The 24,653-nt window shown below is 35.6% G+C and overlaps 1 protein-coding gene across 1 annotated transcript in view; it reads right to left on the bottom strand.

The window, feature by feature from the left end:
- Window positions 1–3,123: 3,123 nt before the first annotated feature.
- The window catches only part of Mmp20 (matrix metallopeptidase 20), a 42,036-nt gene continuing 20,506 nt past the window's right edge, over window positions 3,124–24,653 (bottom strand). Inside the window, exons 7-10 of the mRNA XM_015490058.2 lie at window positions 19,694–19,830; window positions 18,559–18,715; window positions 4,708–4,811; window positions 3,124–3,700 (exon numbers count right to left, since the gene is read on the bottom strand). Of these exons, the coding sequence (XP_015345544.1) occupies window positions 3,600–3,700; window positions 4,708–4,811; window positions 18,559–18,715; window positions 19,694–19,830 (499 nt within the window). The 3' untranslated portion in view covers window positions 3,124–3,599. The remainder of the gene's footprint in view (window positions 3,701–4,707; window positions 4,812–18,558; window positions 18,716–19,693; window positions 19,831–24,653) is intronic.

The raw sequence follows: 24,653 nt of genomic DNA, 5'->3' as shown, positions 1-24,653 counted from the left end.
ACAGGAATGAAGAGAAAACACCTGGGTGGTATATAAATGGAAGTACCCTGAAGACCTGGCTATCATTATTATATTCAGAATTCTGAATAAAAAGCTGCATAGTTTGTCATATGCTTTGTGGCATAGGAGTCTAAGGTGTTTCCAAATAAGCATTTGGAAAGAAACAGAAGAACAACAAAGTTTGTTCTGGGATTTCAGATCAGACTAGATGGAATACAGCTTGGATGCAACCACTGAAATTTAATGGGAGCTGTGAAGGAATCTCTGCACTGGGGCAAATCCATACAGCTTTTAGTAGCCTTCTGGTGAGCTCCACTTACGTTTATCAAGAGGTTAGTAGGACAGTGCACAGAGGCTACCAGAAAGTGAGTTCTGTCCTGCTTCCTCTTGATCCTCAAAGGAGTACTTATGTGAACCACATGTTGTTCAAAACTGTTATTTAAAAGACACTTTTGCACTTAGTTACTCTAAAGATGAGTGAAGATTACAGTTGTCTCTGTATCTTCAGGGATTGGTTCTAGAACCTCCTGTGAGTACCAGTATCCATGGATGCACAATTCCCTTATGTAAAATGTGACCCCATGTATGTAACCCGTGCACATCTTCCCATATATTTTAAATCATCTCTAGATTTGTTATCATGCCTAATAAAATGTTAATGTTAGTTCTATGTAAATAGTTGTACTGTATTGTTTAGGGAATAATAACAAGAAAAAAAATCTGTACATATTCAGTACAGACGCTTTTTTTTTTTTTGGTGAATATTTTCTGTCTCTGCTTGTTTAAATTTGTGGATGAGTAACCCATGAACTCAAAAGGCTGACTGTACGTGTAACAAAGTTCTTATATCAAAAAGAGTAAGTGCTCTAAGTTATATCACTAATACATACAACCACTGTTTCTTGTGCTTTAAAGAGATTAAATCTTCCCCAAATACACACCTAATTCAACAAAGGAATGATGATTTTTAAGACTTATGTTCTGTAGATGGGAAATAACCACCATATTTTTTTGATAATTGACTTAATTTGAAATTTGGATGAAAAAAATTTCAGGTCATTATCCATTCATATAATATTATAGGTTATAGGATTTTTTAGCTATTTCAAAGGATATTTTCCATAATGTCTCAAAATAATGTCTCAAAATAAAATTAATTGTTTTAGGACAACAATTACAGAGCTCCTATAGAGTTTCAGGAACTACTCCAAGAGCTGTGAATTATATTTATATATAAATATATAACTCACATATATATATTGTGAGTTATATATTTAAGCCTCTATATATCCCGAGGAGGTAAGAACTATTCTTATTCCGATTTTACAAAGGAGGAAACTCAGACAGACAGAGATTCGAGAATTTAAACAATATCACACAGCTAGAATTAGAAGATCTGGGGTTTGAATCCTTCTATCTGTCCTCAGAGCACATGTGTAATGCTTCAGTAACATCCATCTATGCAGTGAAGCGTTTTCATTGTATGCTTCTGGGCAGGCGCCGGACACACGATGATGGCTGCTCAGTACCACATGTCTCGAGGGTGGTGCTTCGCTGCTCTGTGGCCCTTTCAGGATGCAGGAACTTCATGGATTATTGTACCACTTTGGTCTCCCTGCTGGTTTATTTTTTAAAATGTAATGTCTTTATTGAAATATAATTCACATAACATACAATTCACCCATTTAAAGTGTACAATTCAATGACTTTTAATATATTCATAGAGTGTATAACCATCAATATAATCTGTTTTAGAATATTTTCATTGCTCATAAAAGAAACCCCATACCCATGAGCAACCATTCCCCACTCTTCCCTCCTCACACCTCCCAACAAGAACTAGTCTGCTTTCTGACTCTATGGATTTTCCTGTTATGAATATTTCATATAAATAGAATCATATAATATGTGACTTTTTGTATCTGACCTCTTATTATGAAATTTTCAAGTTTCATCCATATTATAGCATGGATTAGTTCTTTTTATTATTGAACAATATTTAATTGTGGGAATTTACCACATTTTACATATCCATTCATCACTTGATGGAAATGTTTCCACTTTTTGGCTATTATGAATAATGATACTGTGAACATTTGTGTGCAACTTTTTGTGGGGGTGTGTTTTAATTTCTCATAGGTATATATAGTGGAGATGCTGTGTTTATGTTTAATCTTTTGAGGAATTGCCAGACTGTTTCCCTCTTTGCTTCTTGAAGTGCTCTTTAGCTCACTGTTTTTGCAAAAGTGACTTTGCTTCTCTTAGAGGCAGCTTGGAAAGCAAGAATCCCAGATGTTGTCTTCAATATCCGACATCTGGTTTACTATAAATAGTGACTTTCAGTAACAGAAACCAAATGGAAAGCTTAGAGTAACCTTGAGTAATTACCTCATTCCTTCTTAAGTCTTTTTAGGAGAATATGAAACAAATTTAATACATGATGGTAACAGTAATAGTTAACATCTGTTAAAAACCATAGGTGTTCCAGGCACTCCATGAAGTATATTACATGCATTTTATCATTCAACTTTACAACTACTAAAATGTTTTAGAATCCTTCCATTCTAGGATTAAAAAATAACCATAAGAATGACAGACAGCCATAATTCTATCTGTATTGATAACTAGGTAGTGGGAGGAAAGATTTAGCTTGAAGAAAAAAAAACCTAAAACAAAAAGATGAACTCCTCTAAAAGGAAAACTATTAAGAAGAGATTTAGCTGGATCAAAGATAGTTTCATTGAGGGTTTATCAGGAACAGGAAATAGAGTATGTTACTGTCCTCATTTCTTCTGGGTATGGGTGCTCACGACACTGTTAGGGTTTACATTTTCTATAGGTACATACAATTTGTTGCCAACAAAGTACTATAGAGGTTAATAAATATTAACAGAAAAGAAAAGAGGAACTGTTCTAATACAACATATTTATTGGCTGTTGTAAAAAGTTTTCCTGTTGCAAAGTGCCCATCTGTTGCTGGGTATGAAAATCCATTTGAATGTTTGTTTACCAACCCACTTCAGACACCAGTGAGTAGGCAAAGTTAAACAAACAAAAACAAGAAACAAACATTATGTGGTATTTTGCCTGTGATATGTTTAAAGTAAAAGTGAGAAAAAATAGAGTAAAAAATGGGTAATTTATATATATCATAATAAACGAGGGCCAAATTATGGCTGCAAAAACCACTGTTTATAAAGAATGACTATAATTCATATGGTATGACGTTTCCTATTCAAAGAGTTATATATCAGAGAATGCACAAGTAGACTTCTTCCTAGAAATAAAAACCAAACTGATTATTTTTCTTCAGTACATTTGATAAAAAAAAAGACAAATAATGAGTGTCTAATTGAAGAGTGTATTGTGTTGATTCTGATTTTGTGTAAAGTTGGCCCAATTTCTCATTTGGAATAAATTCTGAATACACAACTACAAAAAAAAAAAATCAGAAGCATTATTTTCAATGAACTCTAAATTGCCCTTAGAATTGAAGGCCCTGGGAAGATTTTATCCTACATTCTGCTTTAGTCCTTAGGAATCAGTTACCAGCTGCTTGCAGTCATTTTCACTCCTTGGGAAAGACTAGATCTTTCTGTTTAGCAACCAATCCAGGAGCTGGATTTCACCACACTAACCACATCTTCCTTCTCTGTATCATACTTGTATGTTTTGGGTCCTGAAAAGAAGTAAATGTGGCCTAAAAGAGATAAAGTTGAAATTGTGGTTACTGACAATGACTTAAAGATATAAAAATGGGAGGATTTGTAATTACAACTTTCTTGAGGGGCCGCCAATGGAGAATTGGGTGGGAATCTATCAGGTGGCTTGTCTTGTGCATGGCTCCCATGCCCTAGGACCTGACACTTCTAACTTCTTAGCCATCTCTTATCTTACTCTTGCTTCCTGGAACAGTAAAGTATCATCTTTGGGGTCCTCCAACAAACCATCCTCAGTTATGCTTTGTGCTTTTGTTCAGGCTATTCTCTTCAAAGAAGCCCTCTCTCCGTTCCTCTCCCTAGTCAAATCTCTACCCAATCTTCAAAACTACCATGAAATCTCCAATTACTGCTGCCGATTCTAATATTTTTTTCCTCAGATCACCTCTTTCAATTTTATGAGGTCTACTAGGTAAGTTAATACTGAATAATAGACTATCTTATTTTCCAGTAATTTCATCTGTTTTGGGTGAATAGATGTTTCCTGATGATGCTAATAATTCTGTGAGAGCAGAGGCCATGTCTGGAACTATTTTTGCATTTCTGAATAATGTCCAGTTCTGTTCTCACATTCAAGAGGAATGTGTCGACTAAATTTAATCAACTCAGTTCATTAAACTTTCCTAGCTATGTATTAAATTTCAGGAGTTGGCTAATGGAAGGGGGGAAGGCACTGGGAAGACTGAGACTATGTATTTTAAAGACGAAAAAGGTAATCTGGACCTGGGCAGACTTTATGATCTAGCTGACACATCAACTGAAGCTATCTGTACTTCTAAACTTTTCATTAGTAAAGACAGAACTGCAATGGTCTTTTCCAATTCCTCTTTCTAGTGGATAATCTGGTGATCTAAACATAGAGAAGTACCCAAGACCAAAAAATAACAAATGACTCCTATTTGGAAACCCGTTTTCTGTTCCATTCAAGCAAAGCCCAGATTTCTTGTTATGATTTCTACAAAGAAAAATTTTCAGTGAAAATATTTACCATTTAATTCCACAGCAGCATCTATTTGGCCACTAACTCCTGAAAATTCTTCTTCAGTATTTTTGGGGTAGTCTTTATCCATTTTCCTTTTTCGTTCATCATAGCTGAAAGGAGTATTTAAAAAATATTAGTAATTAGAGATTTTTCTTGGTTGTGGATGATGGCATGTTTAGCCAGGGCTGAGTTATGACTTGTTTTAGATGACACACATACCTGCTTGCTCTCTCTGTGAATTTCTTGGTTCACTAAACAATTGAAAGCCTTTTATTGGGGCTTTAATTCATGGAGTTAGCACTATATACTCCTGGAGAAAGGATTCAACAAATAATGTATATTGAATGAATAAATGATTGTGTGAACATTCATCAAATAAGAAGCAAGAAAATCTGTAATAACTGAGCCTCTGCCTTTTAAATCAATTTAATTGAATTCCATTGCTTTTGTTTGCTGGAAAAATTATGCACTTTACCAAACAGTAGATTAGGTTTCCTTCTCTGGATAAGTAACCACCATTGAATGATAATTGTGAAAACTGGTTACTATATCTCTTTGTGATCTAAATTATACCGTATTAAAAAAAAACACTGTGACCCATATGAGTCAGTGTGACTATATGAGTTCAGCATTAGGAAGAGATGACTCTCACCTCTTTAGTGAGACTTTATTTAACATGTGAGAAAGTCCCTTCCTATTTAGCCCAGAACTCCAAATGGGGACATTCCCAGGTGTACATCTCAATCTTTTTCCACCAAAAGGTCAAACAATTTTTCCTGGGCTACTGGGTAGTTTTTTTGTTTTTTTTTTTTGTGGCAGCAGATTATGCCCACCATCTCCTGAAATGTGCCTTTCATGTGGCTCTGGATGCATAGGCCAACGGACAGATCTTTCATGATACTGAGCAGGAGTCAAACTTTAGGAAAGAAATATTTAGCTGAAATTGACTAGGGATTAAGCAGCTTTTTGGAATGTTGGGATGAGGTACGGAAGCTAATTCTTCCAACATATTGACTGTAGAATGTTAATATTTCATTTAAACCTTTCGTATAAACACTTCAAACTCAGGGGCCTATGTGACTAATACAAGGTTGCTATCTTTTCATTTACCAACTAAGAAAAATACTATCAAGTCATCAAAAAAAAAAAAAAAAAAGCCATTACTACCTGTCTTCATTATCATTTTACAAAGAAAAGAAACTAAGTCACCAAAAAGGTAGAAGGGACAGTATGAGACAATTCTTGCTAATAATCTGTCTTTATGTTCACAGAGTACACCTCCATATATTTATTAATATTGTGTATAATATTGTGCTTTTTTTCTGTGAACTAGTGTAAACTTTGTGATGCTCTAACCCTTTGTTTGTAGAGAATTCTGTTAGATGGCTTTGGGTTTGAGTTTGACTCTCATCTGCTGGTTCTGTGATTAGGATAATGTACCCTGTGCTCTGAGCCCTGGTTTCCTCATCTGGAAAACAGTTAGCCATGAGGATAAGAGACAATGTGAACATGTGTGTGCACACACACCATGTGCCTGGCTCATGTGGCATCCAGGACAGACCTCAGCCATAGACTTTGTGATTTATTTTGACTCCGACAACCATTAATTCTGACTTGTTAGTAAAAGACTGAGTGGACTTTGTGATTTGACCTGGAATCTTAAGTCATTAATACATGACTTAATACACTTTCTTTTGTTTTTCCTATTTTTTTCTTTCTTTCTCTTAATCTCTAAACACACTTTATCAGATAGCATTATATACAGTTGTAGGCAAGGTTGAGAAAAGGTGGAAAAAAGGTGGGTAGAAAAGGTTAGAGGTGGTCCAGAAAACATAACCTTTCCCGAAAGCACATGCACTGTTGTGTTGAGATTTTTTTCTCCAGGAGATAGAAGAAAAATTATGGGGAATGAGGTTAATCAAATTATGTTATGAATATGGCCTAATGAATCCAACAATTATATATAATTATAATGCATAAATAATTTGTAATGCATAAAGAAAAAAATTAAATAATAGGTAAGAATCATGGACATTTTGGCATTAAGTGGGGAAGAGAACTAAAGAATGAATGTATGTGAAGTCTCTTTACATTATGGATTCAAAAGACATGAAATACAGCTTCAGATAGCCTTTTAAGCTGTGTGATCTTGAGCTAATTGTGCAACTTCTCTTAGACACAAAGTTTTTTACTATAAACAGAGCTAACAGTCTGTACTTTTCAAGATTGTTGAAAGGCAGATGGGAGAGTGGGAGATTATAAGAGAATATGAGAAAACACCTACCATGATTCCTGACACACACAGGAAATCATCAATTCATATTAGCTGAATTGAAATATTGAAGAAATATTTTTTATTCAGAATCTTTTATGTGCTAGGGATCTGCTAAAATAATTGCATACATTTTTTCATTGAGCTCTTTATGTGAGATCTAAATATCAAACTAAAACTCACAATTTGCAACTATGTTTATTTCCTTTATAAACATTTGTTTAATTTTGATTAAAGGGTATCAATGTTAAACAAATCATTGCTGATTTAAACTAGTTAACCTTTTTTCCAGTGATATAATAGTGCCACATGTATATGATGTAGTTTTTTTATCCTACTCTGCACATTTGTACAAGTCTAAAGACTTAGGGACAATTTTGGTCTAGTGCTTGCTGTTTTGTACGTGCGGAACTTAGATTTGTTAGGTATTTCTGATGGTTTGATTGTGAAGATTTCTATCATATGTCAATGACCTACCTGCTTCCACCTGCCTCCTTTGAAGGACTACATGTAGAATTCAGTCAGGTATAGGATGCTTAAGGAGAATATCAGAACAAATGGTAAAAGGGGATTTAGGGACAAGGTATCTGAGATATTTTCAGGAAGTTTCATTAAGGTGAACTTTCCTGTGTGAGTCAATGATACAGAAATCTCAAATTTCCCTTTGAAGTTATTCATTAACTTCTAGCCAAGAAACACATGGCTTTCATGGAGGAAGGGGCCTTTGTGGTGTATACTAGGGAAGAGTCATGGTGAGAGTGATCATGACTGAAAAGAAGGCAGGAAAGTGAGAAGCTACCTGTGCCATCCCAGATGAAAGCCAGAAAACAGGACCCCATAAGGAAAATGACAGTGAGAAGTTTCTGGACTGAAGCATTTGTAACAATACAGAAAAATATCTATGCATAATATTAAATTTAAAAAGTCAGGTTATAAAGCTATATACTTCAATATTTTAAAATGAGGAAAAGGGGCTGAGGCTATAGCTTCGTTGGTAGAATGCTTGCCTTGCATGCACAAGGTCCTGGGTTCAGTCTCCAGCACGTGCATGCACACACACACACACACACAAAATAAAAAATAAAAATAAAAATAAAAATGAGGAAAAACCCCTGGGGAAAAAATGGAAGAAAACAATACAAATGGCTGTCAAAATATGTAGCAAATGTTGACAATTTGATAATTCCTTCTCTTTTATGTTTTCCATGTTTTCAATAGTACACATCACATGCTGTCCTTTTGACCCCTTCTTTCTGGGCAGCCTTATACTCTCATATGGTCTCAGTTAACCACCTGATTATACAGTGAATTCTAAAATGATCTCTCTAGCCTGAGTCCCCTTGAGCTGAAGACCTATAAGCCCAACTCTCGCCTGGATATTTCCATTCTGGGATCTCACCAGCATGTACGAAATGGAGCTCCTCTTTATTTTCCTGATTCTGCTGCACTTCTCAAATTTGCTACTTAGGTAAATGTCAAAATCAAAAACCATTTATCAAGGACATAATTCCCAACTAGTCGGTTACAAACACCTAAGTTTCTTGTTGCTTGAAAAGAAGTCAGGTCTATTCCTTATCCCCAAACTCATCCTCCTGGGATGGTTCTTGCAATAGTTCATGCTTTCTTTCTAACAATCCAATAGGTTTTTTTTGGGGGGGTGGTGGTGGTGGTGTACTGGGATTGAACCAGGGGCCTCTTCACTGAGCTACAATCCCAGCCCTTTCATATTTTTAAATTTTGAGACAGGGTCTTGCTAAACTTCCCAGGCTGGCTTGAATTTGTAATCCAAGTCACTAGGATCGTGGGCATGTGCCACCGCACATGGCAATAATTCAATAGTTTTTAAAAATATATTCACAGAACTGTGTTTCATCAACACAATCCACTTTAGAATATTGTCACTGCCCCCAAAAGAAAAATCATGCTTTCAGTCATCAATCCTTACTTTCCCCACCACTCTCCACGCCCACTCAGCCTACCCAGCCCTAGACAATCACTAATCTACTTTCTGTCTCTTTAGACTTGCCTATTCTGGACATTTTATATAACTGGAATCATATGTGCGTTTTTTGGTGACTAACTTCTTTCATTTAGCATAATCTTTCAAGATTCATGACTATTATAGCATGTGCCAGTACTTCACTCATTTTTATGGCCACATAATATTCTATTGTATGAATTTATTATATTTTAGATATAAATTCAACCCTTGATGGATGTTTGGGTGATTTCCATCATTTGGCTATTATGAATAATGTTGCTATGAACATTTATGTTCAGTTCTTATGTGAATATTTTATTTTTAAAATAAAATAGCTTATTTCTTTTGGGGTATATATATATGCCTATGAGTGAAATTCTGGATCAAACGGTAATTGTAATTTTTTCAGAAACAGAAAATAATTTTTCAAGTGGCTGCACTAATTTACAGTCCCATCAGCAGTTGTATGAGGGTTCTGATTTCTGGTTTGTCCATATTCTCAATCATATTTATTTGAAATTTTGATTATAGCATCTTAGTAGGTATGAAATAGTATCTCATGGTGGGTTTGACTTGCATTTACCTGATGACTATTGGTATTGAGCATCTATTCATGTGTTTATTGGTCATTTTTATATGTCCTTTGGAAAAATTTAGGTTCTTTGCCCATATTTTAACTGGATTATTTGTCATTTTTTTATTAATTGGGTTACAAGTTTTTTTATATAATCTAGACACAAGTTCTTTGTCAGATATATGACTTACAAATATTTTCTCCTACATTCTAGACTGTCTTACTTTCTTGATAGTGTTCTTTGAAGCAGAAACATTTTTAACTTTGATGAAGCCCATTCATCTATTTTTCATATCTAAGCATCAAATTGCTCAACCCAAGTTCATTGAGATTTACCTCTATATTTTCCTTTAAGACTTTTATAATTTTAGCACTTACATTTAAGGTGTTTCATAAATTTTGAGTTAATTTTTGCATATGGTGTGAGGTAGGGGTTCAATTCCTGGTTTTGTATGTGGCTATCCACTTATCCAGGTACAACGTGTTGAAGAGACTATTCTTTCTACATTGAGTGGTCTTAGCACCTTGTTAAAAATTAATTTGCCATAGATGTTTGGGTTTATTTGGACTATAAATTTTTGATCCATTGATATATACACCTATCCTTATTCTGATAGCATACTTTTTTGATTACTATTTTTTTTGTACTAAGTTTTAAAATCAGGAAGTTTAATTTCTTCAAATGTGTTTTTCTTTTTCAAGATATTTTGGTGATTCTAGGTCCTATATTTTAACATGCATTTTAATTCTGATAGGGATTGTATTGAATCTTTAAACCAATTTAAGGAGAAAAGCTGTGTTAAAAACATTAAAGCTTCTCATGAATGAACATGAAATATCTTTTAATTTAGATTTTGTTTAATTTTTTTCAACAATATTTTGTAGTTTTCAGTCTATAAGTTTTCCATTTCTTTTGTTAAATTTAAGTATTTTAGTCGTTTTGATGCTATTTTAAATTAACTTGTTTTCTTAATTTATTTCCATATTGTTCATTGAGGTGTGTAGAAATATAATTTGATCTTTGCTTGCCGAGTTTATTTATCACTTCAAAAGATTTTTTAAAGAATATTTCTTATGATTTTTATACAAAAGATTATGTCAAATGAAAACAGAAATAATTTTACTTTCATTTCCCTCTGGATGACTTTTATTTCACTTATTGTTAACAGGATTTTTTGTTGCAGAATTTTGTTTGTCACAATCAGAACCTCCAGTAAACATTGAATGGAGTGCTAAGAATGGAAATTTTTGTTTTGCTCTTAATCTTAATGGGGAAGGCAACCAGCCATTTACCAATGAGTACCCCAGTCATAGGTTTTTCATAGATGCTCTTTATCAGGTTGAGAAAGTTTCATTCTATTCTAAGTTTAGTGGGTGTTTTTTTTTTAATTACAAAATGGTGATATATTTTGTCAAATTCTTTTTTTTCACCTATTGAGATGATCATGTGGTTTTATTTTTTTACTCTATTGATATGATAGATTACATTATTTGATTTTTGAATATTAAAACAATATTACAATTTTGGCCCAAATCCCATTTGGTCTTTGTGCATAATTCTTTTTATAAGTTACAGGATTTTGCTTGCTAGTATTTTTGGAGCATTTTTGCACCCACATTCCCAATACAAATTGGTTTGAAGTTTTCTTTTCCTTTGATGTCAGTCTGATTTTGGTATTAAGGTAATGTAAACCTCATACGATGGGTTAGGTAAATTTTTTTTTCTATATTTTGGAGAAATTTGTGAAAAAAATGGCATTAATTCTTCTTGAAATATGTTGGTAGAAATCACCAATGAAGCAATCTAGACTTGAGCTTTTCTTTGTGGATAATATTTGATTACTAATTCAGTTTCTTTCTCATTACTGATCTAATCAGACCATTATTTATTCTTGAACTGGTTTGACTAGTTTGTGTCTTTTTAAAAATTTTTCTGCCTTATTTAATTTATTGGTATGTAGTTGTTCATTGTATTCCTTTATATTTTTTTTTCTATAAGGTCATCAGTAATGTCTTCTCTTTCATTTCTGATTTTAGTAATTTGAGTCTTCTCTTTTTCATTCAATTTACTAAAACATTTGTCAATTTTGTCGATATTTTCTAAGCCACAACCTTTGATTTTGTTGATATTATCAAATTGTTGATTTGTTTTCTATTTTATTTGTTTAACTGTAATTTTATTATTTCCCTCTTTCTGCTTGTCTTAGGTTAATTTGTTCTTGGTTTTGCAATGTCTTGAAGTAGAAATTTAAATTTTTGACTTGAGATCTCTCCTCTTTCTTAATATATGCATGTATAGCTGAGAACTGCCTTTGCTATATCCAATAAGTTCCAGTACAGTATGCTGAGTATTAATTTTCATGTATTTCTAAGTATTTTTTAATCTTTTGTGATTTCTTCTTTGACTTATTGGTTACTTACTAACTAGTGTGTTGTTTAAAACATACATATTTGCAAATTTTCCAGTTTTCCTTCTGTATTGATTTCTAGTTTTATTCCATCATGATTAGAGAAGATAACTTGCATGACCTCAATTGTTTTAAGTTTATTGAGACTTGTATTGTGGCCTAGACGTTCTCTATCCTGGAGAAAGTTTCATGTGTGCTTGAGATGAACCTGTATTCTGTTCTTGGTTGGAGCTTTCTATAGATGCTGTAGGTCTGGTGGTTTGAAGTGCTATTCAGGTTCTTTTCCTTGTTGATTTATTTGTTTCATCCTTTACTGAAAGTGGGGTATTGGAATCTCCAAGTGTCACGGATCTATTGCTAATTCCTTTTTTGTTTCTGTCAGTTTTTGCTTCATACATTTTGGGGCTCTGTTGTTAGATTCACATATGTTTAGAGTTGTTTTCATGGTGGATTGACCCTTTTATCATTACAAAATGTCCCTCTCTATCCCTAGTAACATTTTTTTTAAAGTCTGTTTTGCTCCATATCAGTATAGCCACTTAAAGCTTCCTTATACCTGTGATTTAAATGATATATTTTTTTCATTCTTTTACTTTTAATTTGCTTGTATCTTTGAACATAAAATGTGTCTTCTATAGATATAGTTGGATCTTCTTTGCTTCATCTTCTTTTTTAATTTTTTTTTTTGGTGTTGGGGATCAAACCCAGGGTGTCATACATGCTAAGCAAGTGCTCTACCACTGAGCTATACCCCTAGCCCTTCTTCTTTTTTTAAAATTCAGTTTGATAATCTCTGCTGTTTGATTAAGATTGTTTAAATCCATTTGTATTTAATTTATATTATTGATAAGGTTGGATTTACACCTGTTATTTTACTTTTTGTTTTCTGCCTATCACATCTTTCGTTTTCTCTGTTTCTCCTTACTGCTTTCTTTTGTATTGATGAAGATTTTCTAATGTAACATTTTGGTTTTTTTTAAATAACTTTTTAAATTATATTTTCTTCAGCTATTTCCTTAGTGGTTGCTATAGGGCTTACCATATACAGATTAGCTTATAAAAATCTGCTTCAGATATGTACTAACTTGATTCCAATGAGATACACAAATATCAGCCTTAAATAGTTCTATTTCATTCCCTTCCCTTTGGAGTTTTGTTGTTTTATATATGACATCTCTATATTACAAGTCCCAAAATAATTTTATAATTATAATTTTATAAAATTTAGTGTCTTCTAAAGAAGTTAGGAGAAGAAAAAAGAACAAGTATATATTTGTGACTTTTTAAATATCATCCTTCTTGCTCACTATTTCTGGTTTTCTTCTTTTGTTCTGTGAATCTGAGTTACTATGTGGTGTCATTTCCTTCCCCTAATACAGCTTTGCTCCTACCCATTCTCTTTGTACTGTTGGCATACCTATTTCTACATAATAGTGCCAATGACACCTTATACACACAATGTTTTATACAATACTTAAATTAGTTAAGAGAAGAAAGAGGAACTGTGCTTTTGTACTGTGTCAGGACTAAGTAACTACAATTGCTGGTTTTGTGTGTGTGTGTGTGTGTGTGTGTTTGAATCATTGTCTGAAGTCACTTGCTTACTTTTAGCCTGAATTACCACCTTTAGTATTTCTTGTAAGGCAAGTCTGCAAGTAACAAATTCTCTTGAGTTTATGTTTACCAGAGAATGCTTTCATTTTTCTTTCATTTTAAAGGAGCTTTGCTAGTTATAGCATTCTAGGTTAAGAATTTTTTTCTTTAAGCACTTCAAATATGCTTTTTGCCACCATTTGGCTGCACTAATTTAGCTGGTTTCCCCTAACTAGTTAAATCCCCCTCCAAACCAGTCACGTTCCTGCCTGAGTAATTTTTACGACACAAATCATTGCATTGGTCCCTTATTTAAGATATTTAAACATGTCCCTCTTTTCTACAGAATAAATACGGATCATCCTGAAAGTCACTGGCCCTGCAATGTATACCCTGCTTTCCTTGGGGGTACTCTCTTGTTTAGTCCAAGTTCTAGTCATACTGAACTTGAGGTTTTCCCCACACTCTCAGGCCCTTTTGTGCCTCAGTGCTTTTGCTTCAACCGTTCTCTCTGCCTGGAAGCCTGCATCCCCACCCACTCTGGGAAACTCCTACACAGCTCTCAGTGGAGTTCAATCATCTGATTCCCCTAAGAATTCTTTCCCGGCACCTGTGCTAGAGTTGGCTGTTTCCTCTTTGTTTCGGTCCTCTGATGCTCATGCGGTCTTTGGTTAGGGCAATTTTGGCTCTTAGATTTGTTAATTATTAATCTATGTATTTACTCTCAACCGTATGATCTGTTGAGGGCATTAATCGCACCAACATGAATTGAATGCTTAGTATGTGATTGGCACTTCACAGTGTTTCATTTAATCCTATAACTCCATGAAAGTAAGTGGGTAATATTTTAAATTTCACTTTGAGATGATGAAGCTAAAAGAGAGAGGTGATTCAGATTGTCAGATGATTGCAGGTAGGGTTAAGATTAACACCAGGGCTCTCTTATTCCCGTTCACCCACTAATCAGGCAAATGCTATGCCTTCTCTTGGGTGTCATGGGGACCCATACAGAGCCAGACACATAATCATGCCTGATCAGTATAGTTGAATGTGATAACTCGGTAATGATTTTTTAAAAAATCAAGACATTAAAAGGCAAGATTTCAAATTGCACTCCATATTCTTATTTTTTGTTACTTATTATTTATTTCTATGTGGTGACTAAATATAAAATCTTTAAATAAAATTATCTCTTTCCAGTATTCCTGGGGCATCCCGAAGGAGAGTATGTGGAAGATGTATCTTACTTTGCAGCAATGATGCCTCTAGTCTATCTGTATAAAAAGAGTGACTTGGGGTGGCCATGAGATTGAAAAGGGCTGGACCTGTAGATTTAAAAATCACTTTACATAAAATTTAGAAGTCATTACCTCTCTGTGAAAGAATGATGGAGGTAATGGCAGATTCCTACCCCCCTAGGAACCCCTTGATAGAGCTACTGCTTTGCTATTGGGAGGTGAGGGAGAACATCTATAGGAAGAAATTAGCTAGAAATGACAAAGTAATGTAGAGAAAGAAAAACTGACTGTCGTTGGTGCCCGCTAGAAGGAAGAGGGGGTTTAATAAAAACACATCAGGGGGCAGTAGCCTCACTGGCAAAGTCAGCCAACATGTCGGTTGGTGATGTGGTAAGTGGAGGCATCAACAGGGTCGAGCTTCCTTTTAAGATTTCACTCTGTGGTTTTCTATGTGCTTTTCCCCTGTGAACAACTTCTACATGACCCTTAGGTGTCACTTTAGAGCCTAAACCAACCTGGCTCCAAGCCAGCCCTAGATCCTCTAGAGGAAGAACTTCAATCATTTTCTCATGAGTTTCATTCACAGAAACTGGGTCGAAATCCTAGGAATTCATGGAGTAGCTCCCTCATAATAAGCATATTTTAGTTTTTGTTTTGTTTATGTCACAGACTGAACTCGCATGAGGACCAGCTCTAAGAAGTGATTAAGGAAAATTAAGACCTAACACACTGTCAGTGGATGTCGATGTAGGATTCTTGAAGCTGTGGGCTTCTGTATTTTTTAGTATGGCCATATGATGCTTTGCCCTTCCTTCCCAGCCTTCTCCTTCTTTCTACCCAGAACAGGGATGTGCTAATGGAAGCTCCACTGGACACCTCAATTCATGAGGCAATGTGGGAATGGAAGCCACGTGCTAAGAACTGGGGAGCAAAACATAAGAAGCAGCTTGGGTCCCCAGTGACCACAGACTCACCATACTGACTCTAAATCTGTTGAACTCCTGACTTTTTACATATATTAAAAATAAGCTCTTGGGGGATAGTAGAGGATAGGAAAGGCAGCAGAATACAACAGACACTAGTATGGCAATATGTAAATCAATGGATGTGTAACTGATGTGATTCTGCAATCTGTATACGGGGAAAAAATGGGAGTTCATAACCCACTTGAATCAAAGTGTGAAATATGATATATCAAGAACTATGTAATGTTTTGAACAACCAACAATAAAAATTAAAAAAATAAATAAACTCTTATGTGTCTTTGTTACTAGCAGCTGACCACAATGTCTAACATTGACGTTCACGTGACAATAGATGTCATCAATGTAAGGACCTGCAAAGCACAATGTGCAGAATTTAGAGGGAGGACAAATTGGGCTGATGTAATAGCTTGTTCTAAACTTCTTAGCTGTAGGTCAGCTTGTCTGTCTTATTCCTGAGTGGATGTGCTTGTGCATGGGTTGTAGCATGTAAAGTAGAAGATTCCCATTGCTGAAGGGATTTTTTAAGCTTTGCCAAAGACAGTAATTTCAATCAACATCAAGGGTTTTCAGCATTTAAAAAGGAAATTCCCTTTGATCAGCTTTGTGACTGGATTGCCACTCAGAAATATTGAGGTTTAGGCAATTACTGGTTCATTATCACAGCTTTTAAAATAATTATTTGTTAATTAGCCATATTAGTTCCTACTGTTACTCAAGAGTTACTCTTTTTGAGCACCTACTATGCACGAGATTCTGTGCTGGGCGTCTGCATGTATCACTTAATGCCCTGGGAGGGTTAAAAGTGACAATTCTGGGTTCTTTTCCTAATCAGCAGGTCGAGCTCCTTGAATCAATGTCCTAAACCAGCTTTTTAATATTTTTTTATGTTTTATTTTTTTAGTTGTAGTTGGACACAATACCTTAATTTTATTTATTTATTTTTATGTGGTGCTGAGAATTAAACCCAGGGCCTTGCACAAGCTAGGTGAGCGCTCTACCGCTGAGGCACAACCTCAGCCCTAAACCAACTTTTTAAATGAATCCTCTTTATCTAGATTGTACTAAAGACTCTTTCTTAACATACTCACAGAGACCTAGTTGGAAATGTACAATGTTATTTTCTCTGGGAGCACCAGGCATCATAAAAATCAGTGACCTTCTCCCTCCCCAACTTCAATTTACAGAGAATTTTAAACTTTTGTCTTCAGGAAGACTCTTGCCCTGGCTGTTTAGCTTGCATCCAGCCTAACTGGAAGTCCATGCTTTACTGAGAGTCCTGGTGGGTGGTAGATTAGTCCAAAGACAAAATGATTAGAGGAGAAGAGAAATCATGAGAGAGAGGGCAATACTTCCAGTGAGAACAAGGCTGTGAACACTCTTTGGGAAATTAGCTGAATGACTCACATAAATGCCCTCCTCTCCCCTCCCTTTCACAGGCATCTGTTGATCTCAGTACCTTGAAGATCCACAACAGGAATGGGGTTTCTCAATATCTATCTCCCCACACATTCACACCATGATCATATCCTCCTTATCTTAAAGACGACCTTTGGAAGATCATATTCTGCCCAGTAGATATTAGTGTCTCAGTAGATGAGTTTCAATGCTACGTTTTAGGGAGGTCTGAGAGGAAAGTAGCTGATTTAGTGGTTGAAATGCTGGGCTGGAAGTGACAACTCAGGACAGCCCCTGATACTTTGAGCAATGCCTCCAGGTTCTCAGTGACTAAGAAGAGTCATAAAGGTCCATATTTGTTTCAGATTCTTTTCTATGAAATAAATTTTTTTTTCTCTTCTCATGAAATATATCTGTGTTCTAGTTATAGCACTCTCTCAGCTCCCAATTGGGGAAGATGATATCAGTAAGGTGGGAGAAGATGACAAATATTTTTTATAAATATGATCTTGTGCCACACAGATGGTTATTAGAAATGATAAAAGTGAAAATATTAGACCAAAGAGATCCTCTAGATCCTCTTCACAGGTATATGGTGTTTAGCATAGTCACCTGCTTGGAATCTGTTTTTGTGTCTCTTTTGAAGTTCAAGGAAACAGAAAGTGCCAAAGAGATAACTGAGAGTAGAGGAATGTTTGCAGCAGAGGAGATGTGCCTTTGAGGAGTTTGGCAAAGAGGCGCAATCATTCCTCAACAGCAGTCAACTAAGGATAGAAACTTTGTGAGGCAAAGCATAACCCTGTGTGCAGTGGTTAGGTGGCAGATCACACCTTACTCAGATCTGCTTATAGTAATACCATGCAAGACAGGCATGAAAATAATATGGTATTCCCCTTTGGATAAGATGAATCTTCTTATTTTAGGCTAGATAAAAGGACTTAGCCTAAATTATTTTCCTTTCAGCTGAGTTTTCCTTCAAAGAGCCCCACATTGATTTCTACATACATTTTTTTTTTTTGGTCTCAAACTGCAGAGAATTCTGAAATGCATTTTATGCACATGTAACAGTAGAGTCAGTTCCCACTCAGGCATTCCCAGAGGGTAGTTAGGTACTTGGGGATACCAAATCCACAATTTTGTGCCAGTGGGTCCAGTTACTGAGTTCATTGAAAGATCAGGATGTTTGATGTCCTAGAGACCAAACAGTGGGATTATTGAATGAATACTTCATTTATCATTTGGGTGATTCTGTATATTGAAGAGCATCTACTGGCCATCTTAAAGACCAGTGGTCAAGGAAAGTCAGTAGGCCTGTTGAAAACTTGCCTTGCAGTCTTTTTTTTTTTTTACAAAAGACTTTTCTCCCTTCCTATTGAATATACCTAGACAATAAAAAGAGAAAGACCATACCTGTAATATTCATCTCCCACAAAGAAAAGGGTCTTCTGTGGCTTCTTGAGATAGACAGCAGCATCTATTCTCTGCACATGCCTTGGAAACCCAAAGTCATAAATAGTCCGAGGAGGACCTTGCATTTGGAATCCTCGTGTTATCCAGTAGTGGGGGCCTGAAAACAGAAATTAAATTTTACACAAAATTCTGTATCATTTAGTGATGCCTGTCACTCCTGAAGATGTATATGTAGGACCCTAAGTGGAACTTGTGCCTGAAGGTATTTGCCATGACTATAACTCAAGATGAGATATAAGCCTCTAATTATTCAATTCAGTAAAAGATTTGAAGTTTCCATGGAGACAAAAATCTCTAGTTATGCTTTAAGGAAACAATAATATCGATACAATTGTGTCTTATGTTTAACATCTTTAGTATTTCAAGATACCTTTCATTTTTAATCTAATTTCCTCTTCAGACTTATGAGAGAGGAGGGTCAAGTGATGTGCAAAAGCTATAATTCTCACTTACATTGGCACCAGTCTTCCACCCTTATCCGTCAGTATCAAGAAAATATAAGCAAAAACTGATAGTTATCACTTCTTGGATAATTTCATTGGCTAGCTATTGTCACAATACATCTTCAGAGTTGATGTGTTCAAGGACCTCAGTAGAATATGCCATGTTACTCTGAGCAGCATGGGGCAGGGACCAGGTTTTAGATCCCTGACCACAGTACCTCATGTGTTCCTCACAAAATCAACAGCTAAGTTCTGAAAACAGTTGATGGTCACTGATATTTATGTCATTGTTACAAAGTAGGGTGGCTTTTTCTTTTTTTGGTACCAGGGATTGAACCCAGGGGTGCTTAACTACTGAGCCATGTCCCTAATCCTTTTCATATTTTATTTTGAAACAGAGTCTCGATCAGTTGCTGAGGCTGGCTTTGAATTCAAAATCCTCTTGCCTCAGACTCCCAAGCAGCTGGGAATACAGATGTGTATCACCTAGGGTAAAATTTCATTCCCAACCTGAGAAGGAGCAACTGAAAACATGCTCCATGATCCTGAACTACTACTGTCAGAACTAGATATTCCAAATAGGTGGGTACTGTGCTCCTGTTGTTTCTTTCTCTGAGGGATCTGTAGGATACCTTTGAAGAAGTAAGCAGTGCCCCTCTCAGCCACTTCGTAAGCTGCATCCACGTTGGACATGAGCTGGGGGAAGGAGCTGGTGATAGTGCTGGGCCGAATCCCTGCTGGCACGTGAACCTGCCTTCGCCAGAAAATCCTATTGGGCATTCCAGAAGAAATCAGAACAAGTTTTAGATCTTCAACTGCTTGTGAACTAAGATGTTACTGCTAGCCACACTTCAGGGGTCATTGCTAAATCCCTTTTGTAACCTTATAAACAGTTTCTTCTCATCTTTGTTGTCTTAGCATCTTTATGGTCCTCTTTCATTTACTTAGGGATGTTCAAGACACCCAAGATATAGCAAGGAAAATCCACCAATGATTTATACATCAATGCTGTGCATTCTACTTCCAGATACTGCATGAGATGAATTTCTCTTTCCTGTTCTGATTTCTTAAAAATTAAAATTTCAAAAAGAGAAATAGAAGAAAGTGAACATAATAAATACTATGTAATAGTATGTATAATGAATCAGATTTTGTGTTTGGGAGATCCTAATTATTCCTTATGAAAACATTAAATAATCATAAGTTCTGGTATTGCTATGTAACTGTCTATTGGAAGTGTTTACATCTTTGAGCTGGTTGGATAATTAACAGAAAATCTAATATCTACATATTACTTTAAGATTTAGCAACTTAGTCATCTGTTTGTCCAATATCATTTTCATAAAATCTTGGCAGGGTACACATGAAGGTACTGAGCCAAACTCTCAATGTAAATGTGGTCCATTTTGCATTTTAGAGGTGGAAACTGTTTTTCCCCCCCTAAAACATGTTTACTTGGATTCTTAGAAGCCCATAATCAATGCATAAGATTATTTTGAACAGAGAGAAACTGTAATAAAGTTCTGACATTTAACTTTCCATGTAGTTAGCTTAGAAACTCCCCAAATCTTATGTTGAATTTTCCTACTCAACTAACAGATATTTTTGGAGCACCTATCAGATGCTGTGATAAATATCAAGGATGAAACACTGAACAAGACCAAAATGCTTATAGTCTGGTAGTAGAGACTGAAAAAAAATTAGGCAATTCTAATTCAGAGTGATCTATACTACACAGTTAAGTTCAGGATGCTCTGGGAAAATGAAAGAGGGATACCTGATTACATCCAGGGGTTTAGTGAAGGTGTTCAAGAAGAGGCAATTTAAACAGATGAGGAAATCTCAAAACAAACAAACAAACAAACAAACAAACAAAACCCAAAATATTAAGGAAAATGTATTCCTTATTTCCTAAGAGGTATTATGACATAGAAGAAAAACCATCATTACAGAAGATGTTCTAGCTCAAAATTCGGTTTCATAATATCTTAAATGGGAATAATCATTTACTGGCTAATTATCATGAAATATTTAAGAGGATTAAATGGGATAATGTATGTGAAAAAACATTATAAACTGCAAAATGAGCACCAGACATTCTTCACCATGCCTGGTGATCTCTGTTTTTTTTTGTTGTTGTTGTTTGTTTGTTTGTTTTTTCTTTGTTTATAACTCTACTTTTTTTTCCAATGAGACTTGGCCTTTTCTGAAAGAAAGAGAAACTGTATTCCCTTCTCTATTCTTTGTGTTACTCACTTAACACTTAGGGTTTTCAGAAGTGTTCAGAAACTACTTCTTGCCCTAATTAGGAACCCGGTGTGGAATCTGAAAAGCAAGTGTTTTCCAGTTAATGTAGTTCAGTAAAACAGTTGTGATATGCTGACCCTGTTCAGGCCCCTGAGGTAGAGTGGGCATTTCAGGGATTTGCAATAGTCAGGCTGAGGACATGAGGTAGTATTAAGAGGAGGCATAGAAACAGACATGCCCTTCCACAACCAGGCTCTGTCTGAATTATGTCTCTGATGAGGTGTACCCAATTTCCAACTGCTTTCTCTCTGGGCATAGTAAAGCTGGGAAGAATTTCCTTTCGTTTCTCATTTAAAAATCAAGAAGGATTCTAGGCAAAATTAACCCTACCTATTTATTTATTTATTTTTGTTAATGTATTATAATTATACATAACAGTGAAATTGATTGTTAAATATTTGTACTAATCATAAATCTGACCTTTTATATGGAGTTATTAAACTTTGATGTCCTGAATAACTCAATATGAGTGACACAATGACTAAAGAAGAAGGCAAACCAAAATATACTTTTGAAAATGTTTACAGGTGAGAGAATCTTCAATTTCTTACTGTATCAACCTTGATTAAGGATACTGTGAGGACTAAATTTAAATAGCACATTCTAAATCAAGAATGATTTTTGTGCTCCAGGGACAAAATGATCTTGTGCCTAGTGACAATTTTGGTTGTCAAATTAAGGCCACCCGGACATCAGAGCCAGAGATGCCACTCAATACCCTACATCACAGGATAGCCCAATGTAACAGACTTGCTTGAGTGAAAATATCAGTAGTAGCAAAATTAAGAAATCTAATGAAACACTGTTATGATGTATTATAATGTATGCATTGTTTGCATAAGAAAAATAAATGCTATCCATCACTTATATAAATTATCAAAAATTTCAAATGGAACATGTAATCAGTCATAAAAAAATCCCCATAAACCAATGGGGAAAATTATATCTGCCAGATAATAACACAATAGAACACATATTAAGAGAATTTACAATTTTAGAGCTATTTATCTCAGTAAAAAAATGTATTAAAATTGACCCCAAAAAGTATAGCAAGTAACATCCTGATTTATCTGTAAGTGGATTTAAAATATAAACCAAAAAATCTATAAGTCTGTCAGAAAAGAATAGCTGTGTAATATATTGGAACTATGTAATGAAAACAGATAAAAGAGGCCATATCAGTAGTCCATATTTGATCTTTGATAAGGAGGGCAAAACAATGGAGCTTATTGATATTTTCAACCAGCTGATTAGATATTTAGCTGCACTATTTATCTTTGTGTACCAATAGCTGACGCTGTGCCTGGTACATGATCAGGGTCCAGTAAATATTTATTGGCTAGATAAATAAGTACCAGAGAATTGAGCGGAACATATTTGATCAGCAAATTTCATATTCTCTGAAATTTTCATTTCTTTTTACTGTAGAACAGTAACTAATTCATCAAATTTGAGGTTAGTAATAAACTTCCCCCTGCCTCTTGCAGGATCATTTAATATTCATCTTTTTATCCTGGGATTTAGCATAGTGTCTGGTGCGTTTTGATCCATATTGTGGAACCTTTGTTCTTCTTCTTCTTCTTTTTTTTTTTTGGCACGGGGCATTCACTGAGCTACACCCTCAGCCTAAACCTTTGTTCCTTTTGTGTTATACCCAATCATCACCACTCTCCACCTACCCAAGCAGAACCCTGTCAGTCTTTCATTTTCAGGAGATGCCTTCACCTATTTGGAGAGTATTCAGGCAATTCAGCCTGAGCTGAATGAGCGCTCTCATTTTCTATTGATAAATCTTCAACCTCACTTTCTCCCTGACTCAGTTATTCTCTGTCATTCAGAGGAAGAGATGTCTTATTTCTTTCTGGCTTTCTGATGCTCTCAATTTAGTTACTGCTTGCTCTCCTGAGATCAGGTAATATGGTTGCAATGAAAAAGAATCAAGGGATGCTTGGAACCCTTTTTTTGTTTTTTATCCTGGTCCTGTGAGTTATTTATTAATCTATGATGTATAAAATTCAAGCAGTTTTTTTCAACATCGGTAAATTTCCTACTTAATTTGTCTCGTTGGAAACTTTGAAGTACACACCATTACATCATTGCCTGAGAAGCCATTCATTTTGTGGGTTCACTGATCAGGGCTGATGATCTCAGAATACTTCAGAGGCCAAGAAATCAACCACGCATCCTCTACTCCACTGAACCAAGAAAAATACAGCTTATAAAATGAAAGGCCCAGATGTAGACAGTGATGTGGGTTAAAAATAGTCAAAGCTGTGCATGGTGTCCTTAAATTAAGAATGTTTACAGCCATCTGAGGAACCCACAGGATCCATGTTTAGAAGCCACGCCCTGTGAAGGCGAAGCTTGCCATCCCTCACTCAGAAGAGAGTGCAGGAGAAAGAACACAGAGCCAGAGAACTTTGTTCACCTTCTGGGTTTTTTTTTTTTTCCTGAATCTTTAATTCATCACAGAGAACTGGTCTACGTAACTACAAGTCTACCCTATAGCCAGAAAAGACATAGCCCCAGGTCATAAAATGACCATGAAATGTCAGCTATTATCCCTCTCGTGGTTGTCATTTCTCTTGGAATGCTGCTTCACTCTCACCTTTATTAAGTGCTTTTCTCCACTGCAGTCACTTCCTTTCTTCCTCTTTATTCTCTCTTCCATTCTGTTACGCACTTCCTATTTTTAACTGCCTCCTCTGTGTGGGAGATTCAAAACCCACGAAACTGCCAGCTGTGACCCCTTCCCTGGGCACTTGCTTATTTCTATGAAACCCCTCTACAATTGCCAGTACTTTAAATCTGACACATCTAGGATAGACTTTGTTTTTCATGTGTCCCAAATCTCGTGATTCTCCTGTGTGGACAACACCATCACAGCACAGCCATGAGGCTGCTCCGTGCTGGGGCCCTCCTCTCTCACTGGTGAATCCATCAGCAGCCTCTTACACCCATCCTTCCCTTACAGATGATTATTATTATTAGTAGTAGTATTCTATGAGATATGCAAAATCTTTTAAAATGTGAGTGTGAGTTAGCGATCAACAGATTGTTAAAAATAAAGAATCCTATTTTTGAGGAGAGAGAGAGAGAAAAAAAAATCCTTTCCTTGCTGCCTGCTGGCTCCCAACCTGTAGGCAGATGGTCTGGGAACAGCCTGGAAAAGACCAATGTGCAACAGTTCAAAAAGCCCATGTTCATTCATGTTAAAGTCTAGTGCTTTCCTTGGTAGTTCCATTTCCTAACTTGCAGATTCCCCATATTAGGAACTGGACAGAC

Source organism: Marmota marmota, unplaced genomic scaffold, assembly GCF_001458135.2.
Source record: "Marmota marmota marmota unplaced genomic scaffold, marMar, whole genome shotgun sequence".
Classification (NCBI taxonomy): Eukaryota; Metazoa; Chordata; class Mammalia; order Rodentia; family Sciuridae; genus Marmota; species Marmota marmota.
Note: the sequence above shows the minus strand (reverse complement) of the source record. Positions and strands in the feature narration are given on the sequence as shown.